Below are 22,218 nucleotides of genomic sequence, written 5' to 3'. Positions count from 1 at the left end.
CCTTCTATCACTGCTCCCCCAAGCCACCAGCTTCTAGGATTTTTGTCTGGCTTAGGCAGTAACTGGTTTCCTGTCTCCTGTGTCTATCCAATGAAAGTATGATTTCGATGCCAAAGGCTGGTCTACAGAGAGAAAAAAGAGAGGTCCCGGGAGCAGCCCCCACATTTAAACACAAAGCAGGAGAAGACAGTGAATGGTTGGTCAAGCAGGAGGGCCGGGCACGCACGAAGCGAAGTGCAGAGCACTGTTGGGTAAGAAACGATTGACAGCATCAGCTCCTGCTGAAGGTGGGAAGGTGGACTGGAGGACTCAGGGAAGAGCCCATGGAGGTGTAGAACTCAGCAGCATAGCCAGACCCTCAGCTCACTGGGAGTTTTACTCTGAACCATCAATTATTTAAGAATGTATTTTTCAACTGATTAATATACTGTTATGTGCAGAACTCCATATTTCCACATTAAAAAGAATAGTGAAAAACATAATTGAAAAATGACTTACTATTGTTTTCTTTTTAATTAGGAAAGGTCAATTTCATTCTTTTATTACTATTTTTGCTTTATATATTTTGAGAAATGTCTTTAGGAACTTGTAAGTTTAATAGTTCCATCTATTTCGGGGCACCTGGTTGGCTCAGTGGGCTAAAGCCTCTGCCTTTGGCTCAGGTCATGATCTCAGAGTCCTGGGATTGAGCCCTGCATCAGGCTCTCAGCTCAGCGGGGAGCCTGCTCCCCTTCCTCTCTCTGCCTGCCTCTCTGCCTACTTGTGATCTCTGTCTGTCAAATAAATAAATAAAACCTTTAAAAAAAAAAGTTCCATCTATTTCTGCTCTTCCTAAATTCTTGTGAAATGAGCCGGTTTTTAAGTGTAGTTGCCCTTCATATCCCTAAAAATGCTTTCCTATCTTGAAACTTTTTAAATAAGATATTAATAGAGCAATACCAATCCCCTCAATCCCCTGGTTAGTGGGTAGGAAAATACTATCCATCCATCCATCCATCCATCTTTCTGTCCGTCTATCCATCCATCCCTCTCTCCATCTATCCAGCCCTCTCTCTGTATCTATCTATTGATCCGTCAATCCACTCAACTTTCTATCCATCCATCCACCCACCATCCACCTTTCTATCCATCCCTCTGTATCTATCCATTCATCCTTATATCCATCCTCCTATCCACCCACCATCCATTGTCTCTAACCATCCATCTTTCTATCCCTCTATCCATCCCTGTCTCTCTGTATCTACCCATCCACCCACCCGTCTATCCATCTTTCTATCCATCCATCCATCCACCTACCATCCATCCATCGATCATCTCCATCCATCCATCCCTCTCTGTATCCATCCATCCATCCACCCACCATCCATCCACCTTTCTATCCAACTATCCATCATCTCTATCTATCCATCCATCCATCCACTCACCCACCATTCATCCATCCACCCATCCATCTTTCTATCCATCCATCCCTCTCTGTAGCCATCCATCCACCCATCCACCATCCATCCACCTTTCTATCCATCTATCCATCCATCCATCGACCATCTCTATCCATCCATCCCTCTCTGTAGCCATCCATCCGTCCGTCCATCCATCCATCCATCCATCCGTCCATCCATCCTTCCGTCCATCCATCTATCCATCTCTCCATCCATTCACCCACCACCCATCTATCCATCTTCCTGTCCCTCCATCCGTCATCTCTATCCATCCTTCTATCTATCCATCCACCTGTCCATCCATCCACCTACCTGCCGACCATCCATCTTTCTAAATGAAGTTAAACCGAACCGGATGCCTCTGGATGGAAACCGTGGACTTCAGTGGACTAGTGAGGCTGGATATGGTTTTATCAAGTGCGTGTGTAGACCTATATGTAAATGGTTCTGAAACACATACATGTGCATGTGTCCTGAGTCTTAAGGTAAAATGTTTCTTCCTGTAAGTTACATAAAACGTCTTCAACATCACTGTTTTAGATTCCCGTCATAAAGAGCAGAGAGCTGGCTTCTCTTTCTTGGTCACACACCAACATCTCTCACCAGTAACTGTTAGGCTGCTTGAGCTTATTTCCAAAGTCTCGTCTGGGACTCCTCTTTGTCGCTTTCTAGTCCCTTCCTTCTCTTCTTGCTGTTTCCCTAACACCTACTCACCCACCTACTGCTTAGGTTATAAAAGCTACTTCTAATGTTTCATAGCTGTCCTAATATGCAATTTTATTTTTTATACATACCCTTATAACGTGGCTGACAGAGCTTTAATTCTGACCACCTCTCTTCTGACAGGCAGCCACCACTTGGGTTCTACTTTTTTAATATAAAAAATCGGTTCTTATCGTTATTTGTTCTTAGAGCCAATGCTTATTTTTATCTATTTATTATTTTGCATCTGAAACCCTCCTTCAGAAACCACTATCCTTTTTCCTGAAATGTGTCTGTAGGAGGCTCCTTTGGCAGTGAACTCTCTGAGGGCAGTATCTGTGCCACCCCCCTCTTGAACGGTAACGGCATCTGACAGACAGATGTGGGCTGCCCGGGACTTCTCACCGCTTGGAGAAAACCATGGAGAAAGGTGAATTTTTCCCTGGTTGCATTTAGCATCATCTCTTCCTCTTTTGTACATATGACTGTAATCTACCGATGTGCAGATTCATGTCGTTAACCCCGTTTGGGATCTTACGTTAGTCCTACACCTGAGGATTTATGCTATTCACCACTTCTAGAAAATTCTCAGCCATTACCTCTTCGGAATATTTCCTTTTCCTCATTCCTTCTACTCGCTCTGAGAGCCCCTTGCAGAAATGGGTTGACTTTCTCATTCCTCATGTTACATAATGCGCTTTCATACCTTCCACATGTTGATCTCTATGTGCTGTCTTTTGGGAAGATTTTCTCAGATCCACATTTCTGTTTACTAATTTTTCCGCTATATCAGCTGTTTTACCCACCCAGTGGTTTCTAGAACTTGTGTTTGGTCCTTTTTCAAATCTACATGGTTCTTTTACAATAGTCTCCTGCTCCTTACTGACCCTTTAAGTCCCGGCTCCTTTGGCGTGCACGGACAGGCAGTATGAAGCCTGACCCTCTCAGGAACACCCGCAGGGACCACCTACACCTTCAGCCCACTGTCCATGCACCTTCACTATGCTACCCGCCACGCCGCCCCCCGAGCTAAGACTGCAGGAGTCCTCCTGCGACGGGCATGTTTACGCAAAAGCCTCGCTACGAAGTCAGCTATACTCAACCGAAGCTGTGTCTCCAGCTCTCTCTGTGCCTGGAACTTAAATCAAGTCTGTGGCCTGTCTCCTCCATCTTTACCTCCTAAGACTGGGGAGAGCTTTGTGACACACATTTTACGAGCTGCAAATGTACAGATTATAAGGCGCATGCAGCTGGCCTGGCGCCGGGCTCTAGCCGCTGGGTGCCAGTGACACGGCCGTGGCATCACCTTCGCCACCTCCATCTGTGGTTCGGCACATCTGTCTGGTTCGGCACTGCATTGGGCAAAGCTCCATCTCGCCCAGGCTGGGCTTGCCTTGCTTTATGAGGGTTCAGACTCCATGAAAGAGAGTAGAGGCCGCTCAACTTTACTTGAAATTTAGCAAAATAAAGTGGCTTAAAACAGAAACAGAGCTTTACGCTCAGAGGTCCACGTTCAACAGCACCTTACCGAGCACTAGGGGCACCATCCTACAGGAGTGCGCCTCTGACACAGCCACAAAAATGAAGCAGCTGACAGAACTGTGCTGAATAAACACACCTGCGGCATTTTAAAGTAACTTTTAGGTATTCTTAGCTTTGAAACGCTTATTTGATTGACTGATGGAACAGTGGGTGGTCACATCTCTGCCAGCACCAAAGTAAGCCAACCCAACGACCTTATCATGGACTACCCTGTCAGCTCGGCCTGTGCCGGCGGCCCAGGAAACTGGAAATACAAGTACGTTTCTCTGGTAAACTGTAACCAGGACTTGAGTGTATTCAACAGGAGATTTATTAACTTCCGCAGGTTTTTCTTTTCAATGTGTCTCCTAATCAGTTAGGTTGCTGGACTGAGAGTGACCAACACTGAGCACTGTCCCCTCCACAACTGCCTCTGTCTCTGCGGCTGCATCTATGAACACGAGGGCACCATGCACGGGGTCCAACTTCTCCCACACTCTAGTGTTTCACACAAACAGCTTCCTGCTAACATGCTGCTTTGCTTCACAGTGGAAAAAATTACTATCTTTGTGGGGAGAGAACCACAGAAAGGGCAATCAGAGAAGTCTTTTAATTCACCTTCAACTGTGTCAGTTTCACTAAGGTCAGCACGAGTCACGGCCTAATTGAGTTGCAGTGCACGGACGTCACTCAGACACCCCCTCTTCTCAGGTGAGCCGGAGGCTACCTGGCACCATGGAGCAAACCACGCTGCCCGTTAATGAGATAATTAGGTGTGGTCTCCGCCGGGCTCTCGAAGTCCTGCTGCACAGAAGGATGCTAACAGGACAGAAAGGAAAGGAATGAGGACCTGAGCTCTTCGAGCCGAGGCTGAAACAAAGGCGTCCTGACAAGAGAAGTGTGACGAGCCCAAGGCCGTCTCCACTGAGCCCATCAGAAGCTCAGGCAGTCCCAAGTCGGTGGTGCCACAAAGGCAGACTGAACAGAAGTCTAGAAGAGATCACTGGTTAAATCATTACCAGCCAGTTTTATTTATACAGGAGTCGTAATTACAATCAATATGGAAATTAAGCAAAGACATTCATCCTCTTGTGTGTGATTTAATATGCAAAACAAATCAAGTGTGAGTCACACCAAAGTAGGTATGTAATCTTACTTCCACTCCTCTGGTGGGTGTGCAAGTTCATACTTCTCCCTCACATTGGAGACACCCATATCCAAATGGAGCCAGTGAACCTCCTCTGACCGCAGGTGACTGAGGCGAAATCCATAGCAGGCCACGTGCTTTACTTTGTGACTGTCCACTATCTTCTGAATGATGCCCTAAAACATACCCCCCACAAAAATGACTGTTACAAACAAAAAAAAAAACTGTATGCTAAAAATTAATGCAATGTTCATTTCTTTTAGTTAATTATCAGAAATCTTTGGTAAAAGAGAACCAAGTTAAACAAATTACTTAATTTTTCTTAGGAGTCTTTTTTTCTCAAATAGTATTTTTATGAACAAGGAAAAGTTTTGAAAAAACACATGAGGCTCTTCCCTTTTCTTTAGTGATAAACAAGGCATGGAAATGTACATTTCTGCAGCTCTACCTCTGCTCCATCCCCAAAACCTGACAAAGCATTCCAGCCACCCTCTGCACGTCACTTGCTGAGTATGAGACCCGAGGACAGGGTTCTACCTTCTGAACCCAGGATAACATCTTGTTCTAGACCAGGCTGCAAGTGCAGTGTCATATGTTCCTAAGGAAGCACACTTAGGAACATACAATGAAGGCCACGCTTCTGGTGATACTGATGATGCAGGAGAAGCTAGCAGGCTGAGCCTGCCCCACCTGCCAGGTGCTCTTTATGGACTACAGTGCGGCAACCGGAACAGTCCCCAGGCCGAGTGCCCCTAATACATGTGCCCTGAGTGCAGAGACGAAGGCAAAAGGGAAGGCTGCCACGCCAAGATGAAGCTCATCCTGGGACTCGGAAAGGGAAGCAGCAGCCCAGAGTCCTGACCTGTGCCCGCCCAGCTGTGGAAGTCACACGTGTACACGGATGTCAATGGGCAGTACACATGGGGCCTCAGAAGGGAATCCAACAGTCCACTTGCGTCCTTACGTGAGGGTGTGCTAAACACAGTCCACTGCACTCTTCTCCATGCTTCAGGCCATTCATAATTTGTAACGATGCTGATATTAACAGGAAAAGGACTGCCAAAGGAAATCGTCACTGCTTTGTTTTAAATTAGCAATTAACCGAAGGTATCCTATTACTTGTAATACAAGACACGCCTTAAAAAGTTTCCACGCACACTAAGTATTTCCATATTAGGACATGATGCTGTCGATAACAAGGATGTTCCTATCCCTATTCCTGAGAAGCACACGTACTGTATATGCAAATGCTGTCAAGGACTCAGTGTGTCCACGCCAAAGGCATCACATGGCACCTGCCCATGGCCAGCCTCCCTTTCAGACTATTGGATCCCAGGAGAAGGACGTGTATCAGGCATGGGAGAGTGACCGGGGAGGAGGAAAGCAAGGACAAAGGACTGGGCTGGAGGAGTCACAGGCCACTCCGCAGAGCAGACGAGCTCTCTGTGGGACAGGAAGGATGTGCGCAGCCCACAGAAGTCTGGGTGAAACTGAAGTAGGCATTAAGTGTCCTTCCTGGCTTTCAGATTCCAGGACCAGAATTTCTGATGGGGACACCGTGATGGACGCTGCAGCCAGTGTCTACCCAAGGGCACTCAGCCAAGGGACAGCAGGAGCAGACACCCAGCCCGCCCCATCTTCATTTCGTGGGCTCGGTGTGGGGGATCTGCTGAGAGGGAGAGACCTCCATTTCTAGCAATTCCCTCAGAGGCAGCTTCTCTAGCTTCTCCTTGCCAACAGCACGGATCTCTGAGCTGCACAGGACAGGCGCTGGCGCCTCTTGCAGATCCCCACAAAAGTGCTTTGTCTTCCTGTCCCAGCTCTGCCGGTGCGCCGCCCAGGGCACAGCGACACCGCTGCCCTCGCGAAGGCTCCGGTTCAGCGCATCTTCTCTCCACTCCGCAGTGGCTCCCTGGCAGCTGGCCGATTCCACAGTCCCCTCGCTCCTGTTAGAGCCACAGTTCACATCTGTCCCCAACCACGGGTCTCAGGGGGTCTATCCTTTGGGCACAGACCGTTTCTGACCATTGCATGTGCTATCAACAGCCGGGGAGAAATCCCACCTTTCTGGATGCCTTCCCTGAGGACCCCCAGCAAAGGTTATTTTCATGACCCCTCAAGGAATGGGCATGCAGGTGCCCACCTGCAGAGGGGCAAGTGTACAGACGCTTATTCCAGAACTGTGGAGCCCGGGGGAAAAGCAGGCTCCCAAACAGGAGTCCTGTGGGATAGATAGAATTTCGGTCCATTCACTTGCTCCCACCACCTGAAGACACCCAGAATGACTTCGGGTTTGGTGCTGTGGAACAAAGAGCTCCCATTCCAGGAGCTCCTCCTGATACAACGCTCTAACATTCACTTTTCTCTAAAGTATTAATAGGAATTAACACACAGACATTCCCCTTCAGTTCCTGTTTTGCTTTTTCATTATGCTTCCATATTGTGTTCTGTCCTACCTCTCTAGAACTTCTCAATATCTCATCGCTGACTCAGCTCGAGGGGCAGCCAAGATTATGGATATGCAAGGACGTACATATCTGAAGCTCAGTATACACACTGAGGAACGTAAATAATTTTGAAAACTAAATATTTGGTTCTGCATGACTGAAAAGTAACTTTGAGGACTAAATATTTAGTAAGGAATGCACACTCAAAACAAACCACCCCAACAGTACTACCATATGGAATGTACGCATGTATCACACGTTATTACTTCTGGAACACACACGTTTAGAAAAGGACCTCCAGGGACACAAGAGGACAAGGGTTTACAATATGCCACTAATGGCACCTGAATTAAATTTAAATTTCTCAACCTGGCTTTGATGTCCCAGGACAATCCCACCCAGAGTATATAAACCTACATTTAGCTACTTTGAAATATCCCTTTACTCATCTATATCATATCCCAGAATTAGGAAATATATAATATTCCTGATTAATTCTGACATGAGATATTCACAGGAAAAGGATTCGGGGTGAAAGACCCTAGCCAGTGTAGGCACCATGCTTCTGTCTTATCAGGAAGACAACGCGCAGCCTCCAGAGCCCTTCTCTTCCGAGTGGACAGCTATCTTCTCGCTGGCTTCCTTGCTCTGAGGGAGAGCGGAAGTGAGATGTGTGCAGAACCACTACCAACGAGCTTCTAGCTGGTATCACGCACCCACAGGCAGCACTGCTCAAAAACAGATGCACTGGATCAAAAGCAACTTAAAAAGGTGGCATTTTTGGAAGTATGGCCACCAGGGAAACTAGAGCAATGATACTTGGCACATAATGTTCGAGACTATCCTTCATCTCATGCCAGTGCCGGATAAAATCAATCCAAGTGTCTAATCAATGTGATGGACTGTGGGGTGGGGGCAGGGCATTTCATTGTTGTTCCAGTTTACCTTTTCCTGGTCATATACTAGTAAGATGACGCTGTAATTTCATTTTTAAATGTTCTTTTTATGATTTTGCTTGGTCACCTTGGTCACTTATTTTTTAGACAATGCTCTAAAAAGAAATAATGACCTCTCAACTGGTAGAAAGAAATCCTGCAAACTGTCCCTTGTCGTCCATTCAGTCTTGAATATTACTCACTCATTCGGTGAGTGAACACGTCCGCCTCTAGCCTACATACGATGGGTAAGACAGAACCCGTACCCTCCAAAGCCTTCGTCTAGGAGAGAGGTGATAATGAACACATCCACTAGCACGGCCTGTCTGTGGGGAAGGTGGCAACCAGAGCGCAGGAGACATTTGTTCTGTCTAGCTGTCTTCTCAGGGACCTGCCAGGCTCCTTCATCGCGAGAGCAATCTGACACCCCGCACGGTGATGTTAACAGCGCTCATCTCTTTACTTCCTCCAGGAGTGTGGGTGCAGTCATCACTCCTGATCTGCTCACTACAATGTCCGGCGGCTCCTGGTCTGTGTCTCTCTTTCAGATGCTCTTCAAGGTAAGGAAGCCAACTGCTACCACTGTTGGTTCGGCACTCAGCCTGAAGTCGGCCCCGAAGTCCTCCAGGACAACGACAAAGTCCTTCCTCCTACTGCTGCTCTGACAGATGACCACAAACTTCTGGGCTTAACAGAACACAAATGCGCACTTCTCACTTCTGTAAGATCGCAAGTCTGAAATGGGTATCACTGGGCTAAAATCAAGGTGTTGGCAGGGAAGTGCTGCTTTCTGGAAGCTCTAGGCTGGCCTTCTCCGGCTACCAGAGGCTCTTCTGTGCATCCACAAAGCCAGCAGTGCTGCGTCTGACCCTTCCTCCACGGCCCCCTCCCTCTGACCACAGCCAGAAAAGGTCTGCAGCTCCTCATCTCCCCCATCTCAAGGTCATCTTCATCTTGGTCACATCCGCCATGGAAGGTCACGTATACACCGGTTCTGGATTAGCACGTGGCCCTCTTCAGGAGCCATTATTCTGCCTGCCACAATCACCAACTCTGCGGGTCTAGTGACAGAGAATTAACTTCCTCATGCTTGTGCAGTCACAAAATCTTCTTAACACTGCTTTGGACTCCATTTTTTTTCCTTAAGGTTATTCTTTCTAGTTTCTTCCTGGCTGACACTCTCCCTCCATTAAAGGAGTAATTTAACTAAAATCTCTGTAGTCCTTTCCTGCACCAAAATTATCTGAATACCAGTAATCAGTGTTCGAGTTTTTAAACGCACATTCACTGGATCCTCAGCAGATAGAAGTAGTTTACATTTGAAAATGGAGACACGCAGAAGGCATCAGTGACAACACCTAACAATAAGCCCTGGCGACCATGGGAGAGACCACAGGGCTACTGCACACAGAGGCCTCCAGGCAGCCATCTGCGGCTGAGCTCGGGGGAAACTGCCCGCTGGGTGCCTTCCCCGACAGCCACCAGCCATTGCTAGCACAGCACAGCTCTGTTCACAGAGCTCCCGACTCCACCAACTCACAGAATCGCAAACCGTTCACGTGTTTACGCACCCCGATCAGAAAGCTGATTTGAAACTGATCAGAATGTTTCTCTCCACTGTCATTCTTCCCACTGCCAGCTCGGTTACAACAGTCCCAATCCAAACACATTCACCTTTTAGCAAGCCACAGGACTGATTTCTGCTCGCAACTTCACGCAATCCCATCACCTTGCTCTAAGGTTCAGGACAAGCATGGAAACTTCCGAGTGCACTGCAGTCAGAAAAGGGCCTCGGGCCCATTAGTAAACGTGAAGATAGATACTTTGAACGTGCCAACAATACTGTCCAACAACTCAACTGCAACTTAATCTTCAGTGGCATCAGGTGGTCCCTGCCCAGATGTGGTGTCTCGGTATAAATGGATTGTTTTAGACCCTGTGATTTAAGGAAAATAGTACCAAGGTAGGACTGAAGGTCTGACAGAAGTTATCAGTAAGCCCAGGTATGGTTTTTGATAGGTGTAATCTCTCTCAATTCAACTTCTTTTATGATTATTAGTCTACTACTTGGTACTTCTGCAACCAATGTTCCTAATTTACATTTCTGTCAGAAATACTCCATTTCCTCTAGGATTTCGTGTAGTCCCTGCCATGGGGATCTGCCAGGTAGATGCTGTGCCTGTGAGGCCCTGCTGAAGATGCCAGGGACATCAGCAGGAGGCAGGAAGGCCCCTGCTGTCACAGAGCTTTCAGTCTAGGGGAAGAAAGCAGAGAATAAAAGAGTAAACAAATCAAGAGACAAGACAACTCAAGGAGAAGCCACCATCAAAATGGGGTGACAGGCAACAGAAAAGGTGGAAAAGAGGGAGCCCTCCTGGGCTGGGAGGCTGAGGGTGTTAGGGCAGTCACAGAAATTGGGTAAGAATGGGCCACAAGGAGCCCATTCTCATCGGCCACTGAAGGAACTCGGCTTTCCTCTGAGAGAAATGGGGAGCTGCTGGAGGTTTTGAGCTAATGACTCCAAGACCGGCACGTTGGAGAAACAGCCCAGGAAGCAGCAAGTCAAAGGGAGTGAGCCAGAGGAGAGAAGGCTGTGGAATGTGACAGGGAGAGAAGAGTCAGGGGCTTCTGAAGGACCTGAACACTCACCCTCCACAAGAGAGGAAGCCACAGGAAGGTTCTGAGTGGAGGAGTGACACACTCTGGCTTTTTCATAGGACCACCTTGTTGCTGGACTGTGAACAGACAGAGGTGTCCCTGGGGGACGGTGGGATGTCAGGAGACCAAGTGGCTCAAAGAAGGTGTCGCAGCAGGGGTCAGATGATGTGGGTGGATTGTGGGTGCATCTGGGGAACCGTGTGGACACAAACAGCTACTGAATTGGATGCGGGGCATAAGCGAAGGAGGAGCAACAGGTGATTCTAAGTGTCTGAAAGAAGGGAGGCCCTCAGATGGACGTACAGACAGTCCTTTCGGAGTCAGAAGCACGGAGACAGACGAGAGGGGCAGAGGCAGCTGGGTGGCACAGGTCCCAAGTTCAGAGGGAGACCAGTCAGAACAGGGGGCAGGTGTGGAGAAGGCAGAGCTGGAGTAAACGCTGGTCACAGCCTGAAGAGGCCACGGCGATGGAGGAGAGGTACGAGGGGGCTGCACGCAGGCCGCAGCCCATATCCCTCCGGCACTGCCTTCTGGGCTCCCGGGTCAGATCCATTAAGTCTCCTAACTGTTTTCTTAAAGAAAGCCTGTGGTATTAACGTCCTACACCCTACTTCTCTACAAAATACCTTCGTTCCACATCTTCACGAGCAGTCTGTGTGGGAGACTTCTGAGGTACAAGTTCCTTCCCTGAGCCCTGAGAAGACACTGTCCAGTCCTGCATCCAGCACTGCAGAAGTAAGTGTCATTCTGTTTCCCAAGCAGGGGAGTCCTCTGCTAGAATCTGGAGTTTCCTGTAACTCTTACGACTCCGAAGTACCACTACCATGTTTCTAGATGACCGTTCATATTCAATATAGTCCGGCATAGGTTAACCTTGGTGCTTCAGGGTTGACCTCAACCTGAGCTCCAGAACTGCCTGGAGCACAAGGCCGACCCGGGGCCAAAGCCACGGCCAAGGTAAGGGGTGTCTGCGTCCGTGGGCTGCTGCTTCCTTAGGGCAGGATGCGCGAGCCCACCAGCACTTGTCGGGAATCGGGACTGGGGGTACGACCTGCACCTGATTCAGGCGGTGCCTGCGCAGTCACATGGGTTGAGGCCGAAGGCGAAGAGAGAAGGTGCTCCCGTGCCCGTCTCACAGACCCCCACAAGGAGGTTCGGGGCCTCCTCCCGCACAGTTGTGGCCACGTGGGCCGGTGACGGACTCTGAGTCACAGGGCCTGCCCCCGAGACTCTCAGGTCCCTTCACAAAGGAGCCTCTTCTGTCGCTGCCTGGCACACGTTGCCTATAACCTCTTGAGAGGTCCTGGGGATCCTCTCAAGAACCGAACATTGAAATTAACTAAATAGGAGTAGCACATACATGTGAAAGGAGCAAAATTACGAAGCACAGCAAGAGAGATCAAACCTCGGTTATGAACTGCAGCAAGAATCCAGTTATTTCCTGCTGCAAATAAGCCTCTCAATGCCCCCAGAGGTGGCGGTACTTCCGAGTCAGGCAGTCTCTCTGATCGCTACTTTCTACAGAGCGCAACTGTCTGGCAGAAATAAAAATGCAAGCAAGCTGTATGTTACTTTAAAATTTCTAAAAAAAAAAGGTAAAAAGAAATGGATCAATTCAAGTTTAATAACATTTTATTTAACCTACGATGTCAAGAACATGGTCTTTTCAACAGGCAATCAAAACAGGTTACTAATGAGATATTTTACATTCTTCTTCCACACTACATCTGCAGAACCTTGTGTTTGTCCCGAGAAAACAGCAGCTGAGACTACCTACTTCCGGGCGCGTGAGCGCTGCACTCGGCTACTGGGGCAGGTGGCGCGGCAGTGAGGGTCGGAATCGAACTACGTCGTTGTTGTGGACGACAGTAAGCCATCTCTTTGCAGAAACTGGGTGGCCTGGCTTCTTCTCTGCTACCATTACTAAATGGTCTATTTCTTTCTGCCACGTGCCCACACTTCCACTCCGACCCCCCCACTTCGGCCGTAGGTCACCGGGCCTCAAGGGCTGCCCTCTTCCTTCCACTGTACTCCTGCCTAACAACACAGGCGCGTGCCTTGGTCTGTATTGTTCCTTGTGTGATGCTCCCTGAGGAGAAAGACGGCATGGACATGTGCTTCGGTCCTATTTCATTCAGTCGTACAGATCCATTAATTCACAGTAAAATACTGCATTTCCAAATGTCACTGCATTAAATGAAAGCAGGTCATGAATCACACCCAGCTTCCATCACAGGAAAAGCTCTCGCGAACCAATCAATGCCACCTCAGAGTTCTTTGCCTCAAGTTGAAAAATCATCAACTGATGGGAGCTGTTAAATTTCAAACATTTATCAATTACTATGAAATAAAACCACCCAGGTCTCAGTTACATGGATGTGCTTGTAGTGATCTTCATAAAAGTTCAACAAATATGTTCTCATAACTCAGGTATGTGAATCTGGCTTTCTTCTTCACAACATAAATGCTTTTCATGTCTGATAAGTTTGTAACATTGGCTACAGGCTTGACGTGTGCCCGGTGATCACTGGTTTTCTCCTTGATGTGGATCCTCTTGTGTGCAGTAAATCTGATACCAAAACACCTTTGTCGTGGAGCCTTTCCAAGGTGCATTTTCGGATATAATCAATCTTGAATATCTGCTAAATGTCTTGTCAAATTCATATCTCTGAGAGGCACACCTCCTGTGCGAATACTCAGAAGTTTATTAAGGTTGATGCAATGTTTTTAACAAACTTCCTCATTCACTGTAACTGAAATTCACAAAGACTAGAACATACACTAAGAGCCTTCCCATAAACTCTACGTTTGCAAGGTTTGTCTCCATCGTAAATCCTCCAATTAACATTAAGACAGAACACCAGCTGCTGGCCTTGCTACCAAGTGATTGTGTTTATAAGGTTAAATGTAAAACAAAACTACAGGAAAATTAGGAAAAGCCATCAAGCTTCATAAAAAGTTTGTAACAAGAGACTACTACATTCAACTATAGCACATGAACAGATGTTAATACATATTTAAGTCTGAATGAATTATTCACCTTTGAATAATGAATCCGCCTGAACAACGAGGACTCCAACATTATAGAGATAATGGGAAATTATCCCTTTAATTTGCTAAAAGTACTTCAGGCATATAAGTTAAAGAGGAGCAGATGAATTAGCTTCATTGTTACGAAAAGAAAGGGGGAACAGACACATCTGTTCATCCTGGCACTGGACACTGTCCTCCCTAGAGATGAACACGGGAGTAGGTAGAGGGGAAGGAAGGAGCAGTGGTTCTCTAACACGTGGACAAAGTAAACACTTGCTGAAAACTGATGTCCTGAACTCGGTTCTCTGAGAGCGCGCTGCTGCCCGCTCACCGCGCCGACTCCCAGCAACCTGGGCTCTTCGCGCCTCTCACCACTCCTGGCCCACAGGCCACCAGCCACGCGCAGCATCACGCAGGCTTCCTCGCCCCCAGGCTCGCCGGGGAAGCACACTCTGTCTGCCCTGCAACTAAGGCCACAGGTGTCCCCCGCCCCCCTCCAGCAGACAGGAGGCTGGAGAAGCAGGGACCCTTGACAGCCCCAGAACCTTGGCAAGTGTTTGGTATACGGACCCAGTCAGTTTTTGAAGAATCTATCCTATCTGGGGTCATGCAGATACCGTCAAGATTCCCTTTCTAGAAAATAGTTTATTTCCTAAGTATTAGAGGTTATTTTAATTACTGTGTTCTCTTCTATGCTAAAGAGTTTAAAAAAAGGGACAGAGAAACACATGCATAGCTTTATATGGATAACATATGGTTCAGTTATTATTTTCCTAAGAGATTTTACACTTAAAGTTCTGGTCAGTCACATATTACATGAATAAATATTATAAAGCAAAAGGTAACATTGCTGTAATACGGGAATAAAAATTTTTATCTTTTTTTGGTTTGTGCCATTAACCTACATGCTTATTTAACCTAAATGTCCATGGCGCTACCTCCAGGAAGATGTACCTACCCGGACGTCAGTCGCATCCCCGTGCCTGATAATACTGGCCCAAGTAGCTGGTTCGCTGCTGTTTTCAAAGTAATGAAAGACTTTCAACACCCGCTCCATTGCCCCGGGGGACCGCTCCGCGCCGGCGCCCAGGTGAGTCTTGGTACACGAATTCGGTGTATGATTCAAGTTTGGGTCAAGGTAAGCAGCTGCCATTATTTTGCTAGATGCTATGTATCTGTCATACTCTAGAAGAGAAAAAAAAAAATGGTCAGTGTACCTTATTTGAAATCTATTAAAATGTGGTTAAAATCTATTAAAACGTGGCATGCTGGTCCTCATACTAACAACACTGTTCGACGTTCTTCCCTCTGGTCACGTCACACGCAGAAGGGGAGCATCAGGGGAGCATCAGGAGAGCGGAGACCTGACTGACCGGGACCATCCCTGCTCCCCGGCACCCACGGCGGCAGCGAATTCACAGCAGCGTCACAAATACTTGTTAAATGTTTCTTGACAAATTGAAAGGTCCTATTTCAGCTCTGTCAAAAGCTCACCATCTATGAACAATACCCCCTCACCGTCCTCCCTTGTAAAATCCCAGCCTTTAAATCTGGGGGGAAATCTCCCAGAAAAGCCAAGTACGTTCCTTGTGCTGCCTCCATCTGAAACCTCGCACTGAGCTGCGGCTCTCTCCTCACACAACGAACGCTCCGGGAGTGGGCAGGACACACACGCGGCCCTGGAGTTGAAAACCCCAGAGGTAAAGCCAGGCCCTCCCGCTTAGCCAGTGCCTCAGCAGAAGAGTCAGCCCAGTCACAGCTGAAAACAAAACTGAACCAACCCAAGTCCGTCCGTGTGACAGGAGGACTCCCACTTGAACGTGGGGGTAGTTTGGCCAAGACGAACACTCCCACTCAGAAAAGTCAGATTAAAAACCAGCCCAATGTTTTCGAGTCCGAGATGTTGTGAGGCAACCAGGACAGCAGGGGACACAGATGGAGACGTAAGAGACACTGAACAGCTCCCTTTTCCCAAAGGACATCTGCTAATTCTGGGCCTTCAAGAGCCTGAAGATCCAAGAAAAGCCACCGATGAGACACAAAGCAGCTGAGCTTTTGGCCATGAGAGATCAAGTGAGAAGCGTGGGGACCCCAGGACTCTGGTGAGTAGGACACATACTCTGCTAGGTAGGTGTCCCCTTAAGACAGTCACCAATCCTGGAACCAAGCCCAGAGGGAGCCTCTAGAAGCTGGTGAGGCTGAAAACAGGCAGAAGGGACAAGGAGTCCACCCGGGCCCAGGACACGAGACACAAGTGCATGGCCGACAGACTCACTCTGACCAACAGAAAGCTCTAGGCCCCAGCCCAAGTCCTGTCTGCAGGGGAACGCTCACTGCCTGTGCACGGGAGGCAGTCACTGAAACCGGCCAAGGGCCGGGTGAAGAGCAGGATGCCATGAGCATCAGGACTGATGTTACTAAAGTATATTCTGTGTCTAGCATTAAAGCTGGACCACTACAAAACAACTAGAAAATCCCTAACTGTCTGGAAACCAAGCAACGTATTTCAAGTAACCCATTAGCCAAAAAGAAACTCAGAGTATTCTGAATTTAACAATGCAATTAAAAGAAAGATCGGCGCTACATGCAGACAGTGCTGTGAATCCATTAAAATCCACACTCACTTTTTTTTAAAGACTTTATTTTTAAGTAATCTCTACAGCCATCCTGGGGCTCAAACTTGCAACCCCAAGATCAAGAGTTACACACTCCACCTGCTGAGTCAGCCTGCAGTCCTCAAGATCTATACTCCTAAATGCACGTACTAGCAATGAAGATCGGAAATTAGTGATCTAAATATCCACCATCTCACAGTGCATTTAGCAGTTGAACAAAATCAAGGTTTGCTGGTTTGTTTTGACAAGAATAATGGAACTGACAGACATCTAGCAAGACTAACCAAGGGAAAAAGATCCGGTGGAAACCAACGCCATCAAGGATGAAGCAGAACAGAGAAGAGGATGTTCTTAACGGGAGGTGATGACCGAGTATCAGATACTGACAAGAAAAAGTTACAAACTGTATGTCAATGAACATGAAAGCTGAGATGCATATACAATTTTTTTAAAAAGATTTTATTTATTTATTTAACTGAGAAAGAGAGAGAGAAAGAGAGCACGAAAGCAGGGGGAGCAGCAGAGGGAGAGGGAGGAGCAGGCTACCCACTGAGTGGGGAGCCTGACTTGGGGCTCGATCCCAGAACCCTGGGATCATGACCCAAGCCAAAGGCAGACACCTAACCGACGAAGCCACCCAGGTACCCTGAGATGCACACACAATTCTTTGCAAAGTACAACTTAAGCTACTATAAACTGCTGGTGTACAAAACCGAGACCAGGAACATAAAGCAGAAATAGACATCTTCCATTAAAAATGGTCAATCTGTAATTAAAATTCTTCCCACAAAGGAATATCTGAGTTCTTCCAATAATTTAAGGAATAATGATATTAATCTTAGAGAACTTCTTCTACTGAACAAATAGGGGGCATTTCCCAACTTACCATACGAGAACAGCAAAGCAACGCTAGAAAAGCAGACAAGGGCGACACAAGAAGCGTACAAATCAATCTTTCTTATCAACACGGGTGCAAAAATCTTTTTAAAAAATCAGCAAATTTAATCACACAATATTTTTAAATAGCGTATTATAACCAAGAGGGGTTCGTCAGAAGAATGCAAAGGCAGTTAAACATTCAAAAAGCGCTCTGTGTTTGCAAGAGCCTTCTTCCTACCGCCAACATGGAAGCCACCAAGACACCCTTCAGCAGGGGAAAGGGTAAGCGAACTGTGGTCCATCCCAGCAATGAACATTTAGTGCGAAAAAGCAATGAGCTACCAGACCACGAAAACACTTGGAGGAACTGTAAATGCATGTTACTGAGAGAAGCCGATCACACTCTGTGAATCCAACTATACAGCACTCTGAAAGTGGCAAAACCACAGAGACAGTAAAATTTCAGTAGATGCAGAGTTGGGGAGGAGGGGCGGGGATGAGAATGTGGAGCACAAGGGATTTTTAGGGCAGTGAAAAGAGTACGTATGACGTATCATGATGACACATGTCACTATACATCTGTCCACACACAGGGTGTGCACCCCCAGAGTGAACTTTACAGCAGATCGTGCACTTCGGGTGATCGGTAAGTCCACGTATAACACAAGCACCATTCTGCTGGGGGTGCTGACGACGGTACGGCTGTGCACGGTACCAGATCAGCGGGCAGAGGGGAAATCCCTGGACCTTCCCTCAAGTTTGTTGCAAGCCTAAAACAGCTCTCAAAACAAACAAAAACCCTCTTAATTTTTTTTTTTAACCAGTCAATATAACCAACCAGATTTCAGAAAGGAGGAGAACCACAGGTGTCTTGATATATGCAGAAAAGCATCTGGCCAAGTTTACCAGCCACTCAGGATAAAATCTCTAAGCACAATAAAAACAGGAAGCAGCTTCCTTGAACTGAAGGGGGTATTTACATTAAACCTAATTTACATAGCGCTGGGAAGAGCCCCTGCCCCGCCTCCAGGAACAAGAATGAGTGGGTGGGTGCCCACCACTACCACCTCTGGTCGCCACCGTTCTGGAAGGCTTCCCAGCCAGGTTCCATGGGCGAAAATGAAGGCAAAACTCACGGCTGGGAAGGAAGGAAGAGAAGTATCACTATTCCCAGACTGCACGGTTACGTGTGAAGAAAATCTCTGAGAATAACATACGGGTGAACTGCTACAATTAAGAATGAATGCGGCCAGGTTGCTGGGCGGTCGGATGCAATCAATGACACTTCTGGTCGACTCCACACTCTCTCTCGCTCCCTGGGCTGGACAGCGGGATGCACACACAGTGCAGCTGCGTCCTGACAGGCAACCCCGCGTCCCCAGAGTCGCTCCGAGGAACTGGCATCCCAGCAGTGAAAGTCACTACCGGCGACACGGAGCGTGCCAAGGGATAAGCCACGCCAAAAACGTTACTGCAACACGCCTCCACGGCCTGATGTCCACAGCAGAACCCGTCACGAGGCTTCAGGAAGCAGCGGACACACGTCTCCGCAGAGAAAGCGCTGCCATCAGCTCAGCACCAGAGGCCCCGGGACTCGGCCCAAGGCCCCAGTCCAGACAGCCCTGTGCGGGGGGCCTGGGGCTTCCTGCATCGGCAACGCTGACCTCGCTGCTAACTGCCGGAGCCTCAGCTCTCCCTTTACACAGGAGACAGACACTTTTTCAGCTCTTGAAAGAAGTCCCAAGTCAGGGTGTGAGGAAACCAGGTGCTGACAAACCTTGGGCTTCACTCTGGGCCTCACCCCCCAGTCCGAGGTAAGCGCCCCGCGTAACACAGCGCATGTGAGAGGGGGAAAGGAGCATCTTCCCGAGTCCTCTAGATGATCCTCGCTCTGACACGCTAAGATCCGCTGAGACCACGAACTGGGGATGCTTGAAAGGCGCCGGCCCTTTAATAACACTCGCGCTGTCCACCAGACAGGAGGGCCGCAACAAAGAACGCACACTGACCGGCTCAATTTAAACACCTTCAGACATAAACAAGTTTGGAGAATTTTTAAGGAGTTGGTGATGACCCTAGTTCCAGTAAACCCTTCACCAAACTAGATGGGTGTAAAAACTTTCTCCTTCCATACAAGAGTTGGGTTTCTCTTCTCACAGAGTCTAACCCGAATATACTAAATTTCCTACGTGGATTTTACTTAACGAAGAGCTCACACTACTTAGATATTTAATGTTATAGTATCAGTATGTGACAGCCTGTATTTTCCCAAAGAAGCTGTAACACTGTCTCTCCAACAGGTGTAGGCTACGTTACTTGCCCTCAAGTCTGGGGGGGCTTCTGACCAGCCTAAGAAACATCCTACGCTAGGTATGAAAAGGCAAACCAGGTTCCCTTGGTTCCCTTGGTTCTCTTGGGCTACTCGCTCACGAAACCCAACCAACAGGCTCTCCAGAAGCCCAAGAACTGAGCTCTGACAACCGAAGCCTGAGCCGGGCTTCCCACCAAGAGCCAGCACAGGCTTCTGAGCCATCCTCCGGGGGGGCTCCTCTGGCTCCCAGTTGTGACACCCGAGCTCCCACCACACGGAAACAGCTGTCCCTGTCGAGCCCTGTCCAGACTGCAGATCTGAACAAAATAATTCTTGTTACTTTAGCCACTCAGTGTTGGGATGACTTGCCATCAGCAACAGATAACCGGTATGGCATGCATTCCAACGGACGCAAGCACGAGTGGCTCTCGCCTCGCACAGGAGTGGGGGGCCCTACGATGACTTGCCCACGTGGCCTGAACAGCACTTGCCTCTGTCCTCCCCCCACTCCATGACTAAGGATACGGAGCGAGCATCTTTCCAATGCCTGGCCAAACTGTCCTACTCCCTTCTAAGTTTCGAGTCAGCATCCAGCACTTTATCCCTTGTACGTTCAGTGTCGTAAGCCATCTGCGAAAGCACGTCTGATAACGAACTTTCTTGCCAGGTTCACGTCCACTGGAATATCCTCTGTTTTGCCACAACTCTCTTCGTCAGTAAGTTCGCCTTTATTTACGAAGCTCCTCTGACTACGCAATTAGCAAGTCCGGCTTCACAGCAAAGGCGACCTTCCTACAGTCAACTACCTGTTTCTGTGACTCGCAGTCAGAACCCCGCATGGCGATCTGCACGGTGCAGGAAGTGTCTGTCGCACCGCACGCACACCCACGCGTGTGTGCACACTCTCAGCACTCTTAGTTACTTCCTGCCGCGCTGCTGGCATTTCTGCGTCTGCATCATCTCCAGCTGCAGCATTTTGAGCCTGCCCAAACTCCAGCACAGGCCTTAAAACCTGAAATAACTCCTGGGTCCACGGGCCAGATTAATGCAACGCGTCCCCAGGTTCCTAGGGCCGCTGTAGGCAAGCCGAGGGCTCCGAGGGCTCCGCTGCCCCAGCTCCACGGGAGTCGCCGGCTTCACAGGTGCTCAGCACGTTCCATTCCACTTCCTGGGCGACCCTTTGCTGCTTCAACTCTGCATTTCATCTTTGTTGCCCAATTCCCTCCTATGACAGTCCATTTTTGTAAGATGTCACAGGGGTTGATCACTGGCAAACAAGAAGGCACCACGACTGCATATCTGCTGTCTGTATAAACTGAGTCACAGACGCAGGGCGGCCCGTCAGCAACAGACCGGGACAGAGGTACTGCGACTGGCTACCGGTCGCACGTCACATCTGTCATTTCTGTAGTGCTCTGCAGACTGAGTTCGCACCGTACACAGCAGCTCCCAGCTGACTTATGTGTGAACTACAACTGAACCATGCCATTGAGGACTGGTGTCACTGAAGCCACAGAAACTGGTATTTGTGCATACTGGAGCCACGCACAGCACGGACTGTCTGTATAACAATTCAACTAATATTTTTATTAAACAGATTGTTTTTTGACTTCAGAAAATATGGCCAATTATGTAAATCATTTACTTTATCTGAGATATCACTATAAAAATTTTCATGCTGTATTTCTTTTCTTTTTTTTTTTTTAAAGATTTTATTTATTTATTTGACAGAGAGAGATCACAGTAGGAGAGAGGAAGGGAAGAGATCACAGAGAGAGGAAGGGAAGCAGGCCCCCCGCTGAGCAGAGAGCCCAATGCAGGACTCGATCCCAGGACCCTGAGATCACAACCTGAGCTGAAGGCAGCGGCTTAACCCACTGAGCCACCCAGGCGCCCCTCATGCTGTATTTCTGATGAAAATATTCAACATTAGCCTTTAATATCAACTTTAAATTGATTTCTAAGATTGGTAATATTGAGACCTTGAAGGTAACTATGAGTAATTTTTGGAGATGTAAAAAAAATCCTAAGGAAATGGGGAATGGCAAAATAGAAAGAGTGCGACTGTGCTGAGTTATGAGCAGTCCTACTTACGTTCAGCCTATTTAAACATATCTGATATTTATAAAACCCATACTGACAAAATGCTGTTGAGATAAGCAGGTTTTAAATCTAAAGTTACATGTGTTAAGTGTGTAACTTGTGTGTGTGTATTTTTTTTTAATTTTTTATTTTTTATAAACATATATTTTTATCCTCAGGGGTACAGGTCTGTGAATTGCCAGGTTAACTTGTGTGTTTTTGTTTATGTTTTAAAGATTTTGTTTAGTTATTTGACAGAACATGAGAGCACAGTGTGGGGAAGGGCAGGGGGGAGAGGCTGAAGCAGACACCACCCCTCCACCACCACCACCGAGCCTGATGCGGGGCTCGATCCCAAGATCCGGAGATCATGACCTGAACTGAAGGCAGATGCTCAACCAACAGAGCCACCCAGGCGTCCCTCCTTCTGCATATTTAAACTCAGAAAC

At 47.9% G+C, this 22,218-nt stretch overlaps 1 protein-coding gene across 15 annotated transcripts in view; it reads right to left on the bottom strand.

Annotated features, from left to right (window-relative positions):
• The window catches only part of PTK2 (protein tyrosine kinase 2), a 248,122-nt gene that overhangs the window by 150,550 nt on the left and 75,354 nt on the right, over window positions 1-22,218 (bottom strand). For 14 of the 15 annotated variants that reach the window (XM_059165537.1, XM_059165536.1, XM_059165535.1 and 11 more), the window contains 2 exons: window positions 14,841-15,067; window positions 4,819-4,985 (listed from right to left, as the gene is read on the bottom strand). In XM_059165537.1, the coding sequence (XP_059021520.1) occupies window positions 4,819-4,985; window positions 14,841-15,035 (362 nt within the window). In that variant the 5' untranslated portion in view covers window positions 15,036-15,067. Of the gene's footprint in view, window positions 1-4,818; window positions 4,986-14,840; window positions 15,068-22,218 lie in introns of those variants that run through there. The other variant, XM_059165542.1, reaches the window with a different exon arrangement.

Source organism: Mustela lutreola, chromosome 3 (genome assembly GCF_030435805.1).
Source record: "Mustela lutreola isolate mMusLut2 chromosome 3, mMusLut2.pri, whole genome shotgun sequence".
Taxonomy (NCBI): Eukaryota; Metazoa; Chordata; class Mammalia; order Carnivora; family Mustelidae; genus Mustela; species Mustela lutreola.
This window is presented reverse-complemented; position numbering and strand designations above follow the sequence as displayed.